The sequence below is a fragment of the Talpa occidentalis genome, unplaced genomic scaffold (genome assembly GCF_014898055.3).
Source record: "Talpa occidentalis isolate TD23 unplaced genomic scaffold, MPIMG_talOcc4v2.1 talOcc4.2, whole genome shotgun sequence".
In the NCBI taxonomy this organism is placed as follows: Eukaryota; Metazoa; Chordata; class Mammalia; order Eulipotyphla; family Talpidae; genus Talpa; species Talpa occidentalis.
Window position 1 is genome coordinate 135,594,674 of NW_023602073.1, and position 20,274 is coordinate 135,614,947.

General features: G+C 38.3%; 1 protein-coding gene across 5 annotated transcripts in view; it reads left to right on the forward strand.

Annotated features, from left to right (window-relative positions):
- ADGRG6 (adhesion G protein-coupled receptor G6) overlaps window positions 1–20,274 on the forward strand; it is a 128,242-nt gene that overhangs the window by 89,954 nt on the left and 18,014 nt on the right. For all 5 annotated transcript variants that reach the window (XM_037520489.2, XM_037520491.2, XM_037520492.2 and 2 more), the window contains 11 exons: window positions 132–190; window positions 667–877; window positions 1,855–2,008; window positions 3,404–3,538; window positions 5,765–5,878; window positions 7,577–7,622; window positions 9,480–9,586; window positions 13,070–13,197; window positions 13,865–14,133; window positions 15,865–15,961; window positions 18,752–19,035. In XM_037520489.2, the coding sequence (XP_037376386.1) occupies window positions 132–190; window positions 667–877; window positions 1,855–2,008; window positions 3,404–3,538; window positions 5,765–5,878; window positions 7,577–7,622; window positions 9,480–9,586; window positions 13,070–13,197; window positions 13,865–14,133; window positions 15,865–15,961; window positions 18,752–19,035 (1,604 nt within the window). The remainder of the gene's footprint in view (window positions 1–131; window positions 191–666; window positions 878–1,854; window positions 2,009–3,403; window positions 3,539–5,764; window positions 5,879–7,576; window positions 7,623–9,479; window positions 9,587–13,069; window positions 13,198–13,864; window positions 14,134–15,864; window positions 15,962–18,751; window positions 19,036–20,274) is intronic.

Consider the following 20,274-nt stretch of genomic DNA (forward strand, 5'->3'; position numbering starts at 1 on the left):
CATTATATTACAGTCTTATTGTCAAATGAAACTTAACTCCATATCAAAGCAAAGTCTAAAACCTATCATTAATTTTCTCAGTTATAATGTCACATATGGCATAATCTGAACTATCATTTTTTGGTTCAAAGCATCAGGTACAACCAAACTTACGTCTACTGGGGACCTCCTGATCTCTCTAATTGTACACGTAAGTGATTTTTTTCACTTCTCCAAGACAAAATGAAATGACCTCATGCTCTGTGGATACTGTTAGCATACTAAAGACTAGGCAAATGATTATTTCATGTAAGGTAGAAAATAATGTTTTTCCTCATTCTAATGTTTTGTTCTATCATCTTGGAGAGATTAAAAAGAGTAAAAAAGTTTTAAAGAAGACTTAAAAATAATGTATCCGTTGATATTGATACCAATTACTTTGTAGTTTTGTGTTACATTTTTAGCCAGCAGATTCACACAAATGCAGTGATTGTGGGAGCATAACTTTTAGAACCATATGTGATAAGTGGGCCCTCCAAGTTACTTACCTGAGTTGCTCAGTTTCTAGGACATACAGTTTGCTGCTTTAATGATACATTGATAAAATGTCACATGGATTTATATTCCCAGGAATGCTCAAAATGCACAGGTAAAACATTGTATGTTGTTTCTTCTGCCTTTTTTTAGAAGAAGCAAATACAATTGCCAATGAGATTTTAAATTTAACCAGTGATGTGCAGAACTTAAACTCAGCCAATATCAGCAGCATTGTAGATCAGGTCAAAAAGCTTGTGAATGAAGAAGACTACATCGACATCACCCTTGGCTCAACCATAATGAAAATTTTTTCCAATATCTTAACCAGTCCAGCTGATGAATTGCAGAATTCCTCTTCTGAGTAAGTTTTTATGTTTTTTCTTCTGGAGAGTAAAATTTATTGCTTAAGTATATTATATAATTTCTCACATAGTTGAATGCTTGGCGCTGAGACCTAATAGTTCAAACCTCTACAGTATCTGCTGATATTTTCCAAGGTCACTCATAGAATGAACTTGAAAGTTCTATTTTCTTTTTTTGGAGACATGTAACTTGCGCAATGATTAGGGTTGTTATCTAAATAGATATGTAATAAGGAGTTCTATGATAGCATCACTAGTATTTCATTTTAACTGAATATATTAACTGTGGTTAAATCAGAAGATGAACAGACTATCACAAATATTCATTTATGACACTTTTTGTTTGCAAAGGAGACAGCAATCATTGAACTTACATCTTTTAGGCATAATTTGGTCACAGTTAGTATCCTGTGAAATTAAATTGCTTCAGGTCAAAATGTACCTACTTTTACCAGTTCCATTTGTATCCAGTGATTTCACTTGATGTATTATGATATTTAATTTCTTTCTTTCTAGTGCCTTCCTTTCAACCAAATTTCTTAGGTGAAAATTTTGTCTTTTTTAAAATGTATTCTTTAATTTGCCTTATCCACAAAATAATTACAAGCATTTTTTTCAGTGTCTCATAGTTTACTTTGCCACATTATTTTCTTTGATTATTGGTCAGTTACGAAGTAGGGAAGAGAGTTTTTCATATGAAGAAAAAAAGGCTAAGATAGGGGAAAAACGGGTATTTGTTAGAATGATTAAATTGTTGATTTTCGTTAAGGTATACATTCCTCTTGAGGAAGTATCTGTACTGTGGTTCTGTGTTTTAACTGATATTATTGTAGTCTGGAGTTATTTTGTAGACATTCATGCTCAGATCAAAGAATTTAAAGACAGTTTTATTCTGTTTATATTTCTCCCTGTAGCAAATCATGTGTGTATGGATACCTAAAACATGATAATAACAGTGGTATTGTCATTCCTTTAGAGCTTTAAAAACAATTGATGAATTGGCCTTCAAGATAGACCTAAGTATCACACCACGTGTGACTATTTCAACTCTCAATTTGGCTCTTGGAGTGTCAAATGAAACTTTAAATTTTAGCATCGGTCTTCCAGGCAATAATGAATCTCATTTCCAGGTAACCAGTCAGTGTTTCTTTAATTGCAATTAATCACACAAATAAAAATTTTCTCATCACCTACCAGTTGCTACTTCAAGGAGATCTTGGTTCAAGTTGGCAGGCAGGTCTGAAGATTGCCTAATATGTGTAGTAGCAATGACTTCAAGTTATGTCATTGCCTAGAAAAGGAATACTTTCAGAACCTGAGTGATAGAGATGGCCATTTTACCATTCTATAAGTGGTGATAATGGACCTAAATATTAAAGCATGAATAAGGGCCACATTGTTAAGAGGAAGGGGGTGGGGGTCAGTTTGGTCAGAGAAAGAGCTTTATTAAAAGGTGGGAAAGAAGCTTGGTGTATGTTCTTTGCCAGTGATTCTGCAGGGCTTGTCAAAACATGTTGCTGGGTCCATCCATGAAGAGAGTTATTTAGTATGTCTTGGGTGGACCTAATTTACACTTTTAACAGGTTCCAGGTATTGCTGAATCTGCTGGTCTGAGGATTATGCCTTGAGAACCAGTGATATCAAAACTGGGATTAACAGGGGATAGTGAGGCGGGACAGGAAAGGTGGGCCTAGATTCATGGAGAGACTCTGACCTGTTCAAGTGATAATTCATCAAGTAATTTTTAAGTCTCTACTGTGTGCTAGACAGTATTAGCCACTATCCACGTCATCTTTGACATGGGAAAACACACATGTGGTGTGTGATACTTACTTGTGGAGATAAAATAATAAAAATCTGGATATAAGGAAGAAAACCTCTTTTTCTGTTTTAGACAAGTTCTTTGGGGGTAATTCTGTTTAATATTTTAAATAAGAGTGAAAACTCAGTCGGCCTCAGTCTCATTCAAGTATATTTTCAGGAAAATACTCTTTGGCCTGATCTATGGGTTCAGGAAAAATGATATCCAAGAGTGTTCATAAAATGTCAGTTGTTTCCTCTATGTAGAGATACTTATTCTCAGAAGTTAAAAAATTAATTATAGTCTTTTGTTGGTGTCATAGTTATTTTTCATGAAGTGTTCTGAGAAAACTTCAAAATCTATTAAATGTAAATCTAATTCTTATATTTGAAAATATTAACTGATTTATAGACTTCTCATTTTGCCTTAGTTAAAATCAATGCTATTTCCTCAACTCACCAAACTTGTAAAACTCAAATGAATCTGGACCTTGCCATTTTAGGAGTTTACCCAGGAGGGACTATACCATCTATAGGGGTTCACCCAGGAAGGCTGTGCCATGTGTAAGAGTTCACCCAGGAGGACATGGTCTTACTAGAAGGAAAGCCCTGTCCTAAATACATTGAGACTTATACTTATTCTCCTGCCTTAATAGCACATGGAGTAAAACTATCATGGCAATGCAATTGTGATTATTCAACTAATATATCTCTCTGTATGACAGATGGATTTTGAAAGTGGACAAATGGATCCACTGGCTTCTGTAATTTTGCCTCCAAATCTATTTGAAAATTTAAGTCAAGAAGATTCCATGAGCAGAGCACAGTTTACTTTCTTTAATAAAACTGGACTTTTTGGGGTAAGTGTTCTTTTAATTATTAGTTTCAACTTGAAAATTGAGTTTCTTTGTTCAAAGGGAAATTTGGAATTTCAGATACCTTGGAAATATATCCAGAGGTCTGGAGAAGTTAACTTTTTGTACATTCAAAGATGGAAAACTTTAACATAATTGTTTAAATATTTTATTTCAGATAATTATGCTTATTAACAGGATGTATTCTTTTGAGTTTTTAAATTAATCACATAATATATTAAGACTTGCATAATAGAATTAAAAATGGAATTTGTCAAAAAGTTATGACTTATTATTCCTTTTTTAAAATATACGCTCTAACAATTTAGACCTTCAGGTTAAAGAAACCAAAGGAAAGAGTTTTTTTTCAATTCATCAGGAAGCAGAGCTTATATAATGAGCAGCATTCTTGGCTTTAATCATTTTTCTCATTAGTGTTTTAAATGACCTTTGGCCTTCACACATTCCCCAAATAAGGTGGTATTGTGCTGAGTACATATTATCATTTTTATTGGCATTGTTTCTAGATACTAGAAAGTCTACTGCTAGCAAACACTGGTGACCTCTAGTTGCCTTCGAAAATACAACCATCCAGCGCAGTTTCACTGAGCCTTTTTTAAAAAAATAAAAATAATGTAATTAAATTGAGGATACCTGTCTATATCAATAAATGTGACTAATGTAGGAGAAAATGGCAAGTTCCAAAGCCAATAGAAATGTTATTACTAGACCTGCCTGTTACATCATTTATACAGGAATAGCAAAGTAGGCTACAGAGAAGCAAAGCAATACCATGAAATCATTTGCAGTAATTAATTCCAAAACTTTAAATTTTTATTAGCTAATATTTTAGAAACAAACTATATAGAAATTCCGATATTAAGAGTGCAATTACTTGTAATTACTCTGAAAGGTTTAATAGCTATGAACAGATTAAACTGTGTTTTTTATTTGAGACTTACCATTGTCACCTTTAAAAACCATACAAAATATGCATGGGGGGCCATCCCATCAGAGGAAGGGCTAAGCTCAGTGGGAAGGATTTAGGACAACTCAGAGTTGAAAGAATTTGTTATTGTCTTATTGCGACTCTTCCTTTTTCTACACCATCTATACCACCTTCTCCTTTGACATCTCCCAAAGTAATTATTAGGAAATATGTGTTTGTTTTATAAAATAAATTTATAGCAGTGTGAAATAGTTTTAAGTTTCTGTGGTCCCCCCTTCACACTGTGAGCAAGATAGAGTATTTTTTTTTAAAGATTTATTTATGCATACAAGAACTGGGGTACAGGCCAGAGGTGCAGGGATTGAATGTATTCACCAGAAACAGAGTAGGGAGCAGAACAGGTGGATTGACTGAAATACACTGTTGAGGGGAGCAGCGGGCGAGACAGGAGGGGTCTGCTGGGCCATGTGGGTCAGCTCCTTGTCCAGCTGGGGATCCAACTCCTGCTGTAGTGGCTGCTGATAGCTTCATGGTGCTGAGATTTAACCCCTTCCGCCACCAGGGATGCTGAAGATAGAGTATTTTTAAAGGTAAGTTTAGGTATCCCCAAGCCAAAGATGAATGTGTGAATGACCACACTAAAGTAATAAAAAGCTATATTCTGAATGCTGAGTGTCATTGGCCATTGAAGAAATCCTACACTTATTCCAAAACAACTGATTTATAAGCTGCAATAGAGTAATTCAGGAGGTTCAGCAAGAAACACGACGGGGAAAAGAAAGTAGTGATATTTCCCTGGAGGGACAGTTTTGTGGGTCCAATCATTTTGCAGCATAGATGCACTAATTTGATTTCCTGAGAACTGAATCTGTGAAATGGAAGCTGCAATTGGGCTGTTGTCATGGATATGAAATGTTATTGTATGCTTTTAAAAATATTTTTCACACCATATTTTCTAATTTTTTCGCAGCTTTTATGTATTTATATTAGTTATGGGTTTGCATTGTTTCAGGTGTTAATTGGCTGGGCATTAGTTACAGCAATCGAGAATGAAGTTTTCTGCGCAGTGCCTTAAACATTCACTCCTAATGTTCCTTCAGTGTATTTATTGTAATAAGGGAAATAGCAAAGCCGTTTCAGGAAAGCCAGCATTTTAGTCTTATAAACAGGATGTTCTATAATTGAAGATCTTAAGTGTAAAAAGTGCTGACAGTTTGCTTATTTTGGAGCCCCCAAATAAAAGTGTGTACTTCTGACTAATACACAATTTATTTTCTTTAAAGGGTGTGAAAAACAACGAGAGCCACTTAGTGAGTTATGTGATGGCATGCAGTATTGGAAACATTACCATCCGCGATCTGAAGGATCCTGTTCAAATCAAAATCAAACACACTGAGGTAAAAAAAATAAAGATGATGCAAAGAGCAATGGAACAGTAGAAGCCTCTTTTGGTGAACTGTGGCTTTTGTTCCTTTACATGATCAAAGTAACTGGGCAGGGGTGGGAGTGTGGAGGAACACCTAGTCTGTTAGTGGCCGAATGTCACAATAAACTGTGGCAACTGGAGTGTGTGTGTGTGTGTTGCGGGGGTTGGGGGGATTAGTCATTTCTAGAACTCAGGAAAAGAATGGAAGCCAATGGTTATTTTGAAGAAACCATATATATTCAAGTAAATTAGGTGCAGATACATTGCACAGTCCTGCTGTTACCGGTTTTGATTGTATTTTAAAGTCAAAGATTGCTGCAGCTGGGAAGTAGAGGGAAACAAGAGAAAGCTGACTCATCCTTTGACAGATTAGTAATTGTCTACATCTCTGCCAAGGTTGCTGTCTGTCTACCTACCTACCTTTCTATCTTGCTTCATTTCTCTTGCTCTCATCTGTTTATTCACTAGACTTATTTGAGGGTTCTTACTATATGTACTCTCTAGCCCAGCCATGTGGCTCCCCCACCCATAGATGGTCCAGGCGTTACTCTGCCATTAGGCAGGAAGATGGAGGGAAGTGAGCTGGCAGATAAGGACTAAGGCTTGGAAGTAAGTGATCTAAGAAGGAGGCCACCTTTGTCACTGAACCCCCTGAGACTCAACGTTCTACCTGTTCGTTCCTTTATTTCAGTGTCTGCATCCATAATGAGTGTTATTTTGGTCACAAAATAGACATGATATAAAATTACTAGTTTTACTGTTTTTAAATGTACAGCTCGGTGGCATTAAGTACATTCATATTGTTCTGCTACCATTTCACATCCATCTCCAGAAGTTTTTCTCTCCCCCAACTACAAACATGTGCCCATTAAGCCACAGCTCCCCAATTCCCCCTCCCAGCCCCCAGCAGCCATTGTTCTACTCTCTGTCTCTCTCTGTCTCTGTCTCTCTCTCTGTCTGTCTCTGTCTCTCTCTCTCTCTTGGAATTTCCCCATGTAAGTGGAATCACATGGTATTTGTCTTTTTGTGACTGGTTTATTCCACTTAACATATTTCAGGTTCATCCATATTATAGCACGTGCCAGGATCTCCTTTCTCTTTAAGTGTGGATAATATTCTGTTGTGTATATGTATATGTATGTAATATATGCTTATATAATATATTATAATATATGTTTATATGCTTATATTATAGCATATGTTTATATATATATTCTTCTTATGTATCATAATATAAATATTATGGAATTCTAATACACATTAAAATACACACACCCCATTTTTTCTTATCCATGTGTCAGGTGATGGACACTTTGGTCCACCTTTGGCTCTTATGACTAATGCTGCAAAGAATGTGAGTGTGCAGTATCTGTTTCAGTGCCAGTTTTAATTACTTTAATAGGGAATTACATTTTACAATGAGACATAAATTGAAACCTGCAGATAGATGGATAACAGGATCCCTCATGGAGTTAGTTATAGTTGATTTCCACTTAGAGTCTTTGTGAAAGGAGATTCCCCTGCACTGCCTGCCTTTCTGAGGTCATATTGGCATGACTAAGGCAAATCTATTTCTTTGTGAAAACCTTAACATTTTCACATATTCAAATTGTATGATTTTTTCATTTATTTTAAACAGTGTCACATGTTTATTGTTATGTTAATATAGGCAGTGCCTCACTCCATCTGTGCCTTCTGGGATCTAAACAAAAATGGTAAGTTTTAAAATATTGACTGTCTTAATAACAACTGAATTTGAAACCTTGTTAAACACCCCCCTCTTCTTTCATTTTACCCTGGACCACAGTGAGTCACAATGTAAGTGTGATGGTGACTAAGCTGCAGACTTAATTTAGGGAGCTTGAGAAGCGGTATCTAATTTCTGTAACTATTCATTCTTGCAGACAAGAAGATAAAGGAAGATCTGACATTTTTTAGTGGCAAACAACCTCTGACCTTAGTTATTTATAAAATACATTGTATTGTACTTTATATATTGCTATGCATTGTTAATGCACTGTTGTGGCCACTTTCAGATGACTGTTCATATATACTTGATCTCATTCTTCTAGACCACTGCAGAGATTATTTGATATACATGAGGCAGATAATTTAAAATTCAGCTTTTAGACCTCAGATTATGGGGAGTGGGTGGATGTTCATTTAAAAAAAAACTAAATGTAGGATTAGTTACAATGGGTATATATTATTTGAAAGAAGTGCACTACCTCCAGAATGCCATTTGCGGATCAAGAGAGAAAGGCAAAATTAAGGGGTGAATTACTGGGTGAAAAGTGGGGAGCTTTGTTTGATGGGAAGGACAAGTCATGAACCCCCTTATTCTGCCCCCAAAGGTATCCCCTCAAAAAGCCCCAGTGGGATTCTGGTGACCACATCAAGTCAGTGTGGGTGGGTGTGTCTTGTGGAGGAGTCCTAAGCCTCTTTCCTGATGCTCCTTGTCAAAAGCTGAAAACTTTTTATTACTGTTCAGTTTCTAGTTGTATAATTTTGAGAAGAGTCTGATTTACTAGATATATATTAATAGTTAAAAATGATACCTCCTTGCAGTCTTAAAATAGTCTTCAAATATAGGAGGGGCTTATATTTCATAACATACCGTAAAAGTCGGGGCAGTATGTTATAACAAGCTATGTTGCACATAGCCCCTGTGTACATAATAGCATGTTCCAGAGAAGTAGATCTTTGTCCTTGTGTCCTCCCCAAAACAGATTGGCTCAAGATAAAAATAATGCATTGCTGTCATACATTGGTGTATGTTATATTTGTATTTTTATGGAAGTTGATTTTAAAATATATTAAAAATTGAACAAACCCGGGCTTCCCCGGTGGCGCAGCAGGTTGAGAGCAGCGCTGTGGAGCTGTCCGCAGCTTTTGCAGCGCTGGTTCGTTTCCCGGCTGGCCAGGGAGATACCCACATGTGTGGCAGACCTCTCCTGTCACGTCTGCTGCTCCCCACAGCAGTGCTTTTGGTCCGTCTGCCTGTTCTGATCCCTGCTCTGTCTCTGGTGAATCCTCCCACCCTCCCATGCCTCTGGCCTGTACCCCAACTCTTGTATAAATAAATAAAAGGTCTTTAAAAAAAAAATTGAACAATCCCCGGCTGCTCCCCGGCCACCGGAGGAGGGTCCCACATGGTGCGCAGACCTCTCCTGCCGCCCGCTGCTCCCCTCAGCAGTGTACTTCGGTCCTTCTGCCTGCTCTGCTCCCCGCTCTGGCTCTGGTGAATTCTCTCGCCCTCCCGCGCTTCTGACTGTACCCAGTGCATGTATAAACAAAACAAACAAAGAAACCAGCAAACAAATAAATAAAGCATGCCTCTATAAAAAAAAAAAAAAAAAAAAAAAATTGAACAAACCCAGTTGAACCCAGTTGAAAACCACTGATAATCTCTGCCTACTCACTGCCAACATCCTCAGATTCCAGGAATCTTAATTCTAAGTATTGGCAACTTTCACAATATAATATGCTTATAGTGAAACAGTAAAGGCATCTGAGGCATATTTCCTTAAACAAAATGTCATCCAACAATGTTTATTGATTTTCTCCTATAGAAAATTTTGGATTTTGGAACAGATCAGGATGCGATGCACAAACAAATGCAGAAAAGAACGAAACGGTGTGCCTGTGTAACCACCTCACACACTTTGGAGTTCTGCTGGTAAGGGAAGAATTTCTAAACTCACTATGAAATACCATTTTGGAAGGCTTACTTCTTTATGTCAGTGAGCTGTTTTAAATTATGTGTCTGGGTATTATTTCCTAATAATTTTCACCTGTACCCTGAATCCTGATTTTTTAATGAAGTACTAATTAGCAGAAATCATAGCTTAAATTATGCAAATGTAATTATAGAAAAGTACCATAACTGAAATGAATGATGCTGATAAATAATCTCAGAAATAGGAAAATCTCCATGAGACCCTTGAATTAATTAGAAGGAAACTGAGAGAGAGGGAGATACAGAAAAGTTAAGAAAATGTTAGGTTTTGCTAACATGGAAGGGAACAGTGAAAAATTTCATTGCAAATCTTAGAGTATATTATTTCTCTGTATATTAGGATGTTACTTTGTACAGGTACTGCGCTACATGATCAAGCTGTGATCCCAAAGGACCACAGACCCCCTTCCTGCTCATCTCAACCTGGTAGGGCAGGTTAATGAGTAGGAAGAGCATGGATTCTTCTGGCCTATAAAATGGAGAATGGAAATGCTATTTCTCCCACTATTAGGCCTTCATATTCTTTTCTTCTTTCTTTCTTATGGCCCTGTTTTTATCTCATTAACCAGCCTCAAACAAAATTAGACAGTTTCAAACAAATATTGGATCTCATTGACGTGTATTTTTACCCACCAAATTTTCAGGAGCCTCGCCACATCCAGCGACTTGTTTGATCATCCACAGACTCATACCTTTACCTTATAGCTGACACACACCTGTGTTTTTCACAGATATGATGGTGTGTGATCAGTGCAACCCTCAGACCCAAAGAGAGCCATTGTTTTTCTGTAGTTTCCATGAAGGGATCAGTCACAGTGGCTTTCTAACTGCAGGTGTGTGTAACCAACTGTGTGCTGAAGCAGTAGAACTTTCAGTCTCATATTCGAATCACAGACATCGAGTTGTGTTTATCCCCTCCCTTTAATCTGACCCCCACTTCCTTCGGGGCTTCCTGTGGAGAGGAAGCAGTGAGGAACTGTGGGATGTAGTACTTGGCTCAGAAATCTACATGGCCCGTGTAAATGGCTATTGTCCTAGGTAAGCCTGCAAGTTGTCATTTTGCTGACAAGCCAGTACTTCAATGCCCTGAGGCATAAGAACAAGTCATTTAAAAAGTAACAGTCAGAGAAAATAATTATGTAACTTTTTCAGACTCTAGATATTTTTTCTTTACTGCTAGAGCATGAAAATGAACAATTAAACAATAATATGTTTTCCCTAAGTAATTAAAAGAAAAAAAACCCTCAATTTTGTTTCATGTTCTCTTTTCTCCAGAAGTGATGTGACAGCAGGCATTTTTTTAAAAGAACACATATTTTACATGATTACTCATATAAGGTATAGAAGCTTTAGCTTAGTTTGTGTATTTCAACTATGTGTATGTCATGTGTGTGCATGCACATGTGTGTTTGAGCGTGATTTTAAGTTCAATAATAGCTAACACGAACACAGTTCACTGTTCAGAGATGTTTTATATACAAAGGTTGACTTCTCTATTTGGGGTGGTCCGTTTCTTCATATATTGTTTACATTTCACTATGAGTTTGTAACTATTATTTTTTCTGTTGCCATCTGATTTAAACAGTTTTTCATGTCTGTGAAGTGATAATACATTTTCGATGCTCCCCTTCCATTTCCCACCTTGGCTACATTTGCAGCATTTTATACTGCTGGATGAAAACTCCAGAGTGTATCCTTTCTGGCAGCATGCTCCATCCTTTCAGCTTTTCCAGACCACCAGGACTTTGTTAAAGAGTCTCTCTTGACTTTCAAATTCTTTGTTCTCTTGCATAAGATATTCTCACTGTCTACACCCACCATCTGAGAAGCTACAAATGTGTAACCCAAGCCCATAACTAGGTCTTCCAGTCTGAAAATGTGTCATACATTTAATGTCCTCTGGTATATTTTTTGTAGTAAAACTGATTTTCATTTTTTAACATTAGTACATTTTCATATTGGCTCGTTTAAGGGGAAAATTTTTTCATATTCTTCATCCTCTAACAGTACAAAACTGTGTAGGAATTATGTGTGAATAAGCATCAGTAAATATCATTATTTTATTAATTAGAGTTTAAATTATGACATTGTGTTTTTGCAAATCAGCTACTTCACTTATATAACAGCCATAGGTTTTCAAGAGGCAATGACAGGTCATTTATCATTCTAGACCATGTCTCTGGAGTAACCAAAATGTTCTGCATCAGTGTCACTGACTCTAGCCCCATCCCCTGTGCCATGGGGGTGCCAAATCCTTCCAATGTTTTAAGGGATTCTAGGATGAGGAAGATACGGAAAGTCCCCTTTGCTCTTGCTGGCAGTCACTTTGTACATTTCTTTGTGTCACTGAGGTGCTGTTACCTCAATGTTACTGTTACTGCATCAGCCAAACCTGAAAGTGAGTCCCTTGTCTCAATTTCACTCACAGACAATCCCCACACACTGGAGGCCTTCGTGTGAGCTGCCGATTTCACTGACATTTTGGTGAAAATTAAAGAAAATTAACACAGAGAATGAAAAAGATCAAACAAACATGGGTGCTATTTTTTTCATAATATAAGACCTAAAAGTTTCAGTGAATTTGCCTTTTGAAATATGTGTCTTCTCCAAGAAGGCTCCACTTTCCATTATGTGCATAATGGAGAGACCTTTCTCCTCCAGCCAAGACTGAGTAACTGGTCTTTAACTCAACATTTATCCCTGTCCCAATACCCCATATAAGGAGGGAACAAAAGATTTTCCTACCAGGCCCATACTTTACAAATTTGTTTCTGCCTGGTGGAATTAATACTTTATGTTAATATGCAAGAAAGTTTTATGTCTTTCCACTCCAGGATAACCCTAACACTTTAATTGGTGCCCTTTCAAGTCCATAAGGATTACAAAACTGTGACCCTCAAACTATAACCCTCCCCTTACATACCAATCTTTGAAATGATCACAGAAGCCTCAGTACCAAGCTCAGAGCCCGAAACCCTCAGTGCCAGTACCCACCTCCGTCTGCTGGCTGAGCCCCTACCTACAGGACGTAGGACCCTCCCAAGGACTTGGCTGTGTGGACCAGACTAACCTCCATTTGTATTTGTGCCCCCAACCCTACAAATGTTAAGGGTGGCCCTGCTCATTTATTCTCCCCTCTTTCTGTCGGGGGTCAGTGGCTTTGTTCTTCTCCTTATACTGGTGTGCAAAGAGATTGGATAACAAGGTAACCATTTGTACAACTTGGCTTGCTCCTTCAGTAATGCTGTAATTTTGTTTCATGGAGTGATGGATAAGGGTACAATAAATGGAAGTGTCCACACTGATTAACACTATTGCTACTAGCCCCTAAGATTGAGTTGCTCCTATGCTAGCATGAGCTTTCTGATACATCTTTCTCATGAAAAGAAACGTTCTTATAGGTACTTCCCATCTTTTGTGTAGGATCTTCAAGGATCTGCCTCACAAATGGATGCAAAAAACACTAAAATTCTGACCTTCATCTCTTACGTTGGGTGTGGCATATCTGCTATTTTTTCAGCAGCAACTCTCCTGACTTATATTGCTTTTGAGTAAGTATTTTTCTAACTGCCAAACCAAGTGCTAACTGTTCCAAAATGAATAAGAAAACTGCCTCTTCTTTTAAAAACATTTGTACTCTTTGTGATGATTCACGTAGGGTGGTTCAATGTTAATATTAAGGTTTCTCTGAAGATGCATCGTGCAATATGAATTTTCCAGCTCTAGAATCTTATCTTAAAATTACTGTATTTCTAATTCTCAAAATGCATTTAAAAATGTTAGAGATTATTAACATTTAAAAATATTGTCGAAAATGCTTTTTATATGATCGTAAAAGACAAAATCACTTGCTTCACAAATTTTATAAAATGAATTCTGAAATAGAGCATTCAAAAATGATCCTTACCTCATTAAAAATCAAGAAGGTTGGAAATGTACTAGGGAAATTGTTTTTTAACAAAAATATCAACTTTCTAACTCAGTTTACCTGGATTAAAAAAGTCATTCAGTTGAAACTTTCATAAACAATTAGAAGCAGTTTTGAAATAAAAATAATATTTAAAAAAAATCTTTATAACTTTCCAAAGCCCTCCTCCTAGTGAGACCATGGCCTAAAAAGATTCTAATGCATTGCCAAGCTCTGTAAGACATTACTGCCTGTGGTTCAGTGATTTATTTACAGGGTTAGTTCTTGTATGTCTTTTCTTTCTTTTTTAGAAAATTGCGAAGGGATTATCCCTCCAAAATCTTGATGAACCTGAGCACAGCTCTGCTGTTCCTGAACCTTCTCTTCCTCTTGGATGGCTGGGTCGCCTCCTTCCAGATGGATGGGCTTTGCACTGCCGTGGCTGCCCTGCTGCATTTCTTCCTCCTAACAACCTTTACCTGGATGGGGCTGGAAGCCATTCACATGTACATTGCCCTGGTGAAAGTGTTTAACACTTACATCCGCCGATATATACTGAAATTCTGCATCATTGGCTGGGGTAAGACTCTAAAATGTTTTGGTTTTGTTTTAACTATTATGGGCAGCTGTCAGTTTTTGGTAAGAAAATCCTATTTTGAAAGAATAAAACTGCTAGAAACTACTTCTAAATTGCAAAGGATGTGGACATGACATACATATCCTAAGGAAGAACAGGATTTTTAAAAACCATTCAATAGCCTTCAACATATTCAGGAGTAAGGCAAAATGTTCAACTCTTGAGTCACCACTTATTTCCTTTGCCCAGAGCCAGCCCACCCGAGTCTGGAGAAGCAACTGTGGATAGTGGTGCATTTCTATTGTATTTCAAAATTTGAAACCCTCCTCAGAATCCTAACTATACTCACCCTAGATGCATGCCCATGTCTTAGAACAAGAGGGAGAAATAGTGTGTATGTGTGTGCAACCAGAATATGGACAGAATTCTTGACTTGAACTTCTTAACATTCTTCAGACAGATGTGGATGGTTGTATTTGCCTTTTTGGGATCTTTTAATCTTTTTTTTTTTTTTAATCTGGGTTTTATATTGCACCAGGCATTTTAGACCTTGTTCTTTTCAGAGAGCAATGTAGAAGTAGGAGACATTCCAAGGTGTTCAGTACCACAGTAGGAGCAAATAAATGGATCTTTCAGGAAGTTTGGATGGTTAGAATTAGCTTTTGCCCGCTGACATACACATGGAAATAATTATTGATTGATTCTTTTTTAGAAAAGATATATTTAGAAAAGATATATTTTGGTGCAGTGGTTGAGCACTGGGTTGCAAAGATTCCCACAGCCTCTGCAGCGCCGGTTCGATCCCCGGCCTCCAGCGAGGGTCCCACACGGCGTGCAGACCTCTCCTGCCGCCCGCTGCTCCCCTCAGCAGTGTACTTCGGTCCTTCTGCCTGTTCTGCTCCCTGCTCTGACTCTGGTGAATTCTCTCACCCTCCCGCACTTCTGACGTACCCAGTGCTTGTAAAAATAAATAAATCTTTAAAAAAATTTTATTTAAAAAAAAAAAAAGATATATTTATTTATGCATACAATAGCTGAGGTACAGGCCAGATGTGCGGGAGAGTGAGAGGATTCTCCAGAGCCAGAGCGGGGAACAGAACAGGCAGATTGACTGAAATACACTGCTGATGGGAGCAGGAAGTGAGTCAGGAGAGGTCTGCTGTGCCGTGTGGGTTGCTCCCTTGCTGGGAATCGAACTCGTGCTGCAGAGGCTGCGGACTACTTCTTAGGTTGCATCTTAACACCTTGCGCCACCAGGGAGGCCTTGATTGATTCTTTTTATAGAAAAAAGGGAGACTATGAAGCGTTTAAGTCCCCATTGTTTTCCTCCACTTTTCCTAGATTTTTCTTTATACAGAATGGGACAAAATAAGTGGCAATAACTTACCTCCTGAACGCTGACAGTCCACCAGACATCATTAATGAGACCACATTTTCTGGTGCTGACTTCAGTTGAAGTCAGGTTTTTGGTTCTCTATTGGTTATCAGCAATCAAACAGAAGATTAAAATAGCTGTCATTAAAGAATATGTTTTGATGATTGCTGATTAGACTGGGAGGTTCCTTATCAAAGAAGGGATTTTCTTGTTTTTAATCAAATTGCCAGGTCTAAGAAATTTGATTCTGTAATATGAAATGGTTTATTTATTGTTTTTCTTGCTATTACCAGTATTATAAGGCACTTCAGGCGATCCTGAGAAGTTGTTTATATATATATATGATCTTTTTATAACAGGTTTGCCGGCCTTAGTTGTGTCAATTGTACTAGTGAGCAGTGGCAAAAATAAAGTCTATGGAAGAAAAAGTTATGGAATAGAAGAAGGCGGTGAATTGTAAGTAATACAGCCTGATTGGAAATTGATTTGTGATGTTTAAATATCATTTGCTAAAATTTAATAGATGTTTCCATGCCAGTAGTGGGCCTCTTATTCTGGAAGGTTGAAATGTGTTTGCATGCTCTTGTCAAGGTCTCTGCTCCACTACCAATGAGTTTAATTGACTGCCCCGAAGTGTTTGAGATGCTTTTCCACATGAACATAGTGCCCTGCCAGATAGGGAATTTCCTTTTTTATACTAAACCTTCCCTTTTTTAAAAAAATATTTATTTATACAAGAATGGGGGGTACAGGCCAGAGGCGCGGGAGGGTGAGAGGATTCACCAGAGACAGAGTGGGGAACAGAACAGGCAGAATGAAGAAATGCACTGCTGTGGGGAGTAGAGAGTGAGACAGGAGAGGTCTGTTGCACCATGTGGGTATCTCCCTAGCCGGCTGGGATTGAACCTGTGCTGCAGAGGCTGCGGACAGCTTCACAGCACTGCGTTCAACCACCTGCACCACCAGGGAGGCCCTAAACCTTCCCTTTTGGATCTTTAAGAAAGAAAGAAGGAAAGAAGGAAGAAGGTTGTGAGGGAGAGAGGGAAGAAGGGAGGAACTCCACAAGCACTTGAATAACTTGGAAAATTCCATTTAGACTCAGATCACTGAGGCTAAGATCTTCATATTGTTCAAATTTGGCAATTCTCTCCTGTTTTATCTAGTACATATTGGGTACTTAATAAATGTATGTTAATTGAAAGAGTTACTGAGAGCCTCCCCGGTGGCGCAGCAGTTGAGCGCTGGGTTGCGAAGCTGCCCGCAGACTCTGCAGTGCCGGTTCGATCCCCGGCTGCTCCCCGGCCACTGGAGGAGGGTCCCACATGGCGCGCAGACCTCTCCTGCCGCCCGCTGCTCCCCTCAGCAGTGTACTTCGGTCCTTCTGCCTGCTCTGCTCTCCACTCTGGCTCTGGTGAATTCTCTCACCCTCCCGCGCTTCTGACTGTACCCAGTGCATGTATAAACAAAAACAAACAAACAAATAAATAAATGAATAAAATACGTGCCTCTTAAAAAAAAAAAAAGAAAGAGTTACTGAATGAGTCTCATCTTGAGATGAGATCTGGGAGGCACATCTCTGTGCTTGTTGCTTGGTTGGAGAATACTTGACTACCCAGTCCACATCCAATCTCTGTCCATTCCCTCACAGCCTCTCATAGTCAAAAGCAGCATTCAAGAGCTAGTAGAAAATAAATGTAAGGATTTTAAGGAATTCACATATGTAAAGAAAACTTAACTCCAGGACAAGCAAGCGGTATTAATTTGAGGACCTTTACAATTAAAATATATCAGACATAGAAGTAAACGCACAAGTCTAAGTAAGGAAATTTTACAAGTATGTCAGTCAATTCTTCTTGGTTTTTAGGGCCTCTCTGGTGGCACAAGGGTATAAGCACAGCACTGTGAAGCTATCCACAGCCTCTGCAGGGAGCTGTGGTGCAGCAGACCTCTACTGTGTCGCCCGCTGCTCCCCTCAGCAGTGTATTTCAGTAGATCTGCCTGTTCTGTTCCCCGCTCTGTCTCTGGTGAATCCTCTCACCCTCCTGCACGTCTGGCCTGTACCCCAGTTCTTATATGCATAAATAAATCTTTAAAAAAATCAAGTAAATTTAGTAAATAGTTGTACAGTCCTCTCTCACACTGAGAATTGACTATATGCTAGGAATCAGGTTATAGAACTTAAAGACTTTTTTCAAGATATCTTTTGCCATTGTGAGGTCATGCTCCAGTGTGAAAAGCGGACCCAGAATGATGATCATTTATACTAGGATTTTAGGATGAATTTATTGATTTCAGTAAGTCATCCAGTTTTTGAGGCACCTACATATCTCCATAATATTAATTAGGTAATATTGATGGAATCTAAAATAGCAGCATTTATTAATGTGACTCATAGTATACCTTACACATAGTGCTGTTTTAAAATTACTTTCATCTCTTTTCAGATTTATGTATCATTCAGAATATCAAGTACATCCTTCCTCAACTTAGAACAAAGTTATAAACAATGTAGCCTTTTAATTGTACAAAACTGTCAGTAGAAGAATATCCTTGATCCTCAATAAAATCTTGCCACCTCTATACCAATTATATTCATAAGAATTATTTTGTCTACAGTAACAGAATGCACAATTATATGTGCATAGGAAGAATTTACCTTCCTCACATGACAAGAAATGTGAAGTGGGCAACAACCTGGGCTGATTTTGTGGTTGAAAATGTGACTGCTGCAGCGCCACGCTCACTTCCAAGTTTGAAGCAGGAAGAAGGAATAAGAGCCTGCTGGTTGAGTCCACCTAGACTAGCTCCCCAAAATTTCTTTAGTGGACTCTGCTTCCATATTACTTTGTTAAACCCCTTACATCCAAAGGAGATTGAGAAAATGAATACTTATGCTTCCTTTTCACTGGAGGGCAGACACATAAAAGAAAAGGCACTTAACAGTATTTTGGGTGAGCCTACTGACTGACATTCTTCATCCCATGCAGACCTCAAGAAGCTACCTTGGGGCCTCCCTGGTGGCCTAGAGGTTAAGTGATACCCGCAGAAGTCCCAGCTGAGCCCGGAGAACCTTATGTAAACAGGACATGCTACTAAATCTCTCTCTCTAGCTACAGTGACCACACCTGAGGGGAGAAATCCTATACTGTCAAAATACTAACAGGGATGTAAAACAATTTTATTTAAAAAGAAAATAAAGTGACTAAATCTTTCCTTTCATCCCTCCTTTTCTTCTTCTCCTGTAAGCTGTTGGATTCTGGATCCCTTTGTATTTTATGTGAGCTGTGCCGGTTATTTTGGAGTCATGTTTTTCCTGAATGTGGCCATGTTCATCGTGGTCATGGTGCAAATCTGTGGGAGGAATGGCAAGAGGAGCAACCGGACCCTGCGTGAAGAAGTTCTCAGGAACCTGCGCAGTGTAGTCAGCCTGACATTCCTGCTGGGCATGACGTGGGGATTCGCTTTCTTTGCCTGGAAACCATTAAGTGTCCCTATGATGTACCTCTTTGCCATCTTCAACTCATTACAAGGTAAGCTAGATGGTACCTGAACACTTTCCACTTTCCTAATTTTATTTTCTAATCTTAGCATCTTTATAAACAACTTTGCTTTTGGAGAGATGTTATGCCTTGTTTCTTCTTCCAAGTGTTGACTATAATTCCAGGCACGGGGTACTCGGGGAAAAGACCTTGAATGGAAAGATGAGGTAGAAAGTCAGATTGTTTTCAGTGATGCATCCCAAGCAATCAAATAGTACCTAGCAGATAATCGGTGCAAAGAAGGAAGTATTGCAACCTGTGTGAATATGGGACAGAGAGGTCCCCCACAGAAGACGACTTTTACTTTGCTCAGTTTTGCTGTTTGTGTTCTTCATGGACCCTCTTCTCGTGTGGGTTTACTGCTCTTGGCTAAAAGTGTTTAGATTCTGTGCAAGGACAGAGCAATTTATATTGACAACTTGGCTTCTTGGATTTCAAAATAAATACCAGACTCCAGCTTAGATACACACCAGTTTTCATGGCTTAGCATGAGGAATGGCAATGTGTTCAACAATTCAACCAATATTTGCTAATTCCCTACTTTGTGCAAAATTACCAAGCTTCTTTCAAGGAGCTGCCTTCTTTCTGATTTCATAACACATAACGTACAGTAATCTATGATGATTTAACTTTTAATCTTAAGAGAATGTATATATTGTTTGCTTTTTGAAAGTTGAATGGCATTCTTTTAGTTCTCGGCTATACCCTGTGGTGGTAAAACTCCAAAAGTTCAGAAACACCATGAGGTCCAGTCTCTAAAAGGGATAAGGTGATGAAGTTTAGGGTCTTTCTAAGCACTCCCAGCATACCTGAACCTTGCAGGTATGTGGGGAAGGAAGAACTGAGGCAAGTTGAACAAATCTGACTTGGGTGAAAAGCAGGTTTGGTTCTCACCAAATGAGATGCCCAGGCAGATGATCCCCAGATATCTGCCCTAAGAAAAATCTGAAATCACCTGTAGTAAAGTGTCTGCATATCTATAGTGTATGTATCTGCTTTGCTTATCCTCCTAGGATTCCCACTAACTCATAAACTTCTACAAAAAAGAAAAAAATATCTGTCATGTAGTAGATTCTCAACAATTGTTAAATGAGTAAGGGGACAGAGAAAGGGAAGTGCTTTGGGGATTGCAGTCAGAGACTTCCTCGGCATAAATACACAGCTAGTAAATTTTATTCAGGTTGATCCTCCCAAAACAGAGGAATTATGCAGGATCATTATCTTTAGTAA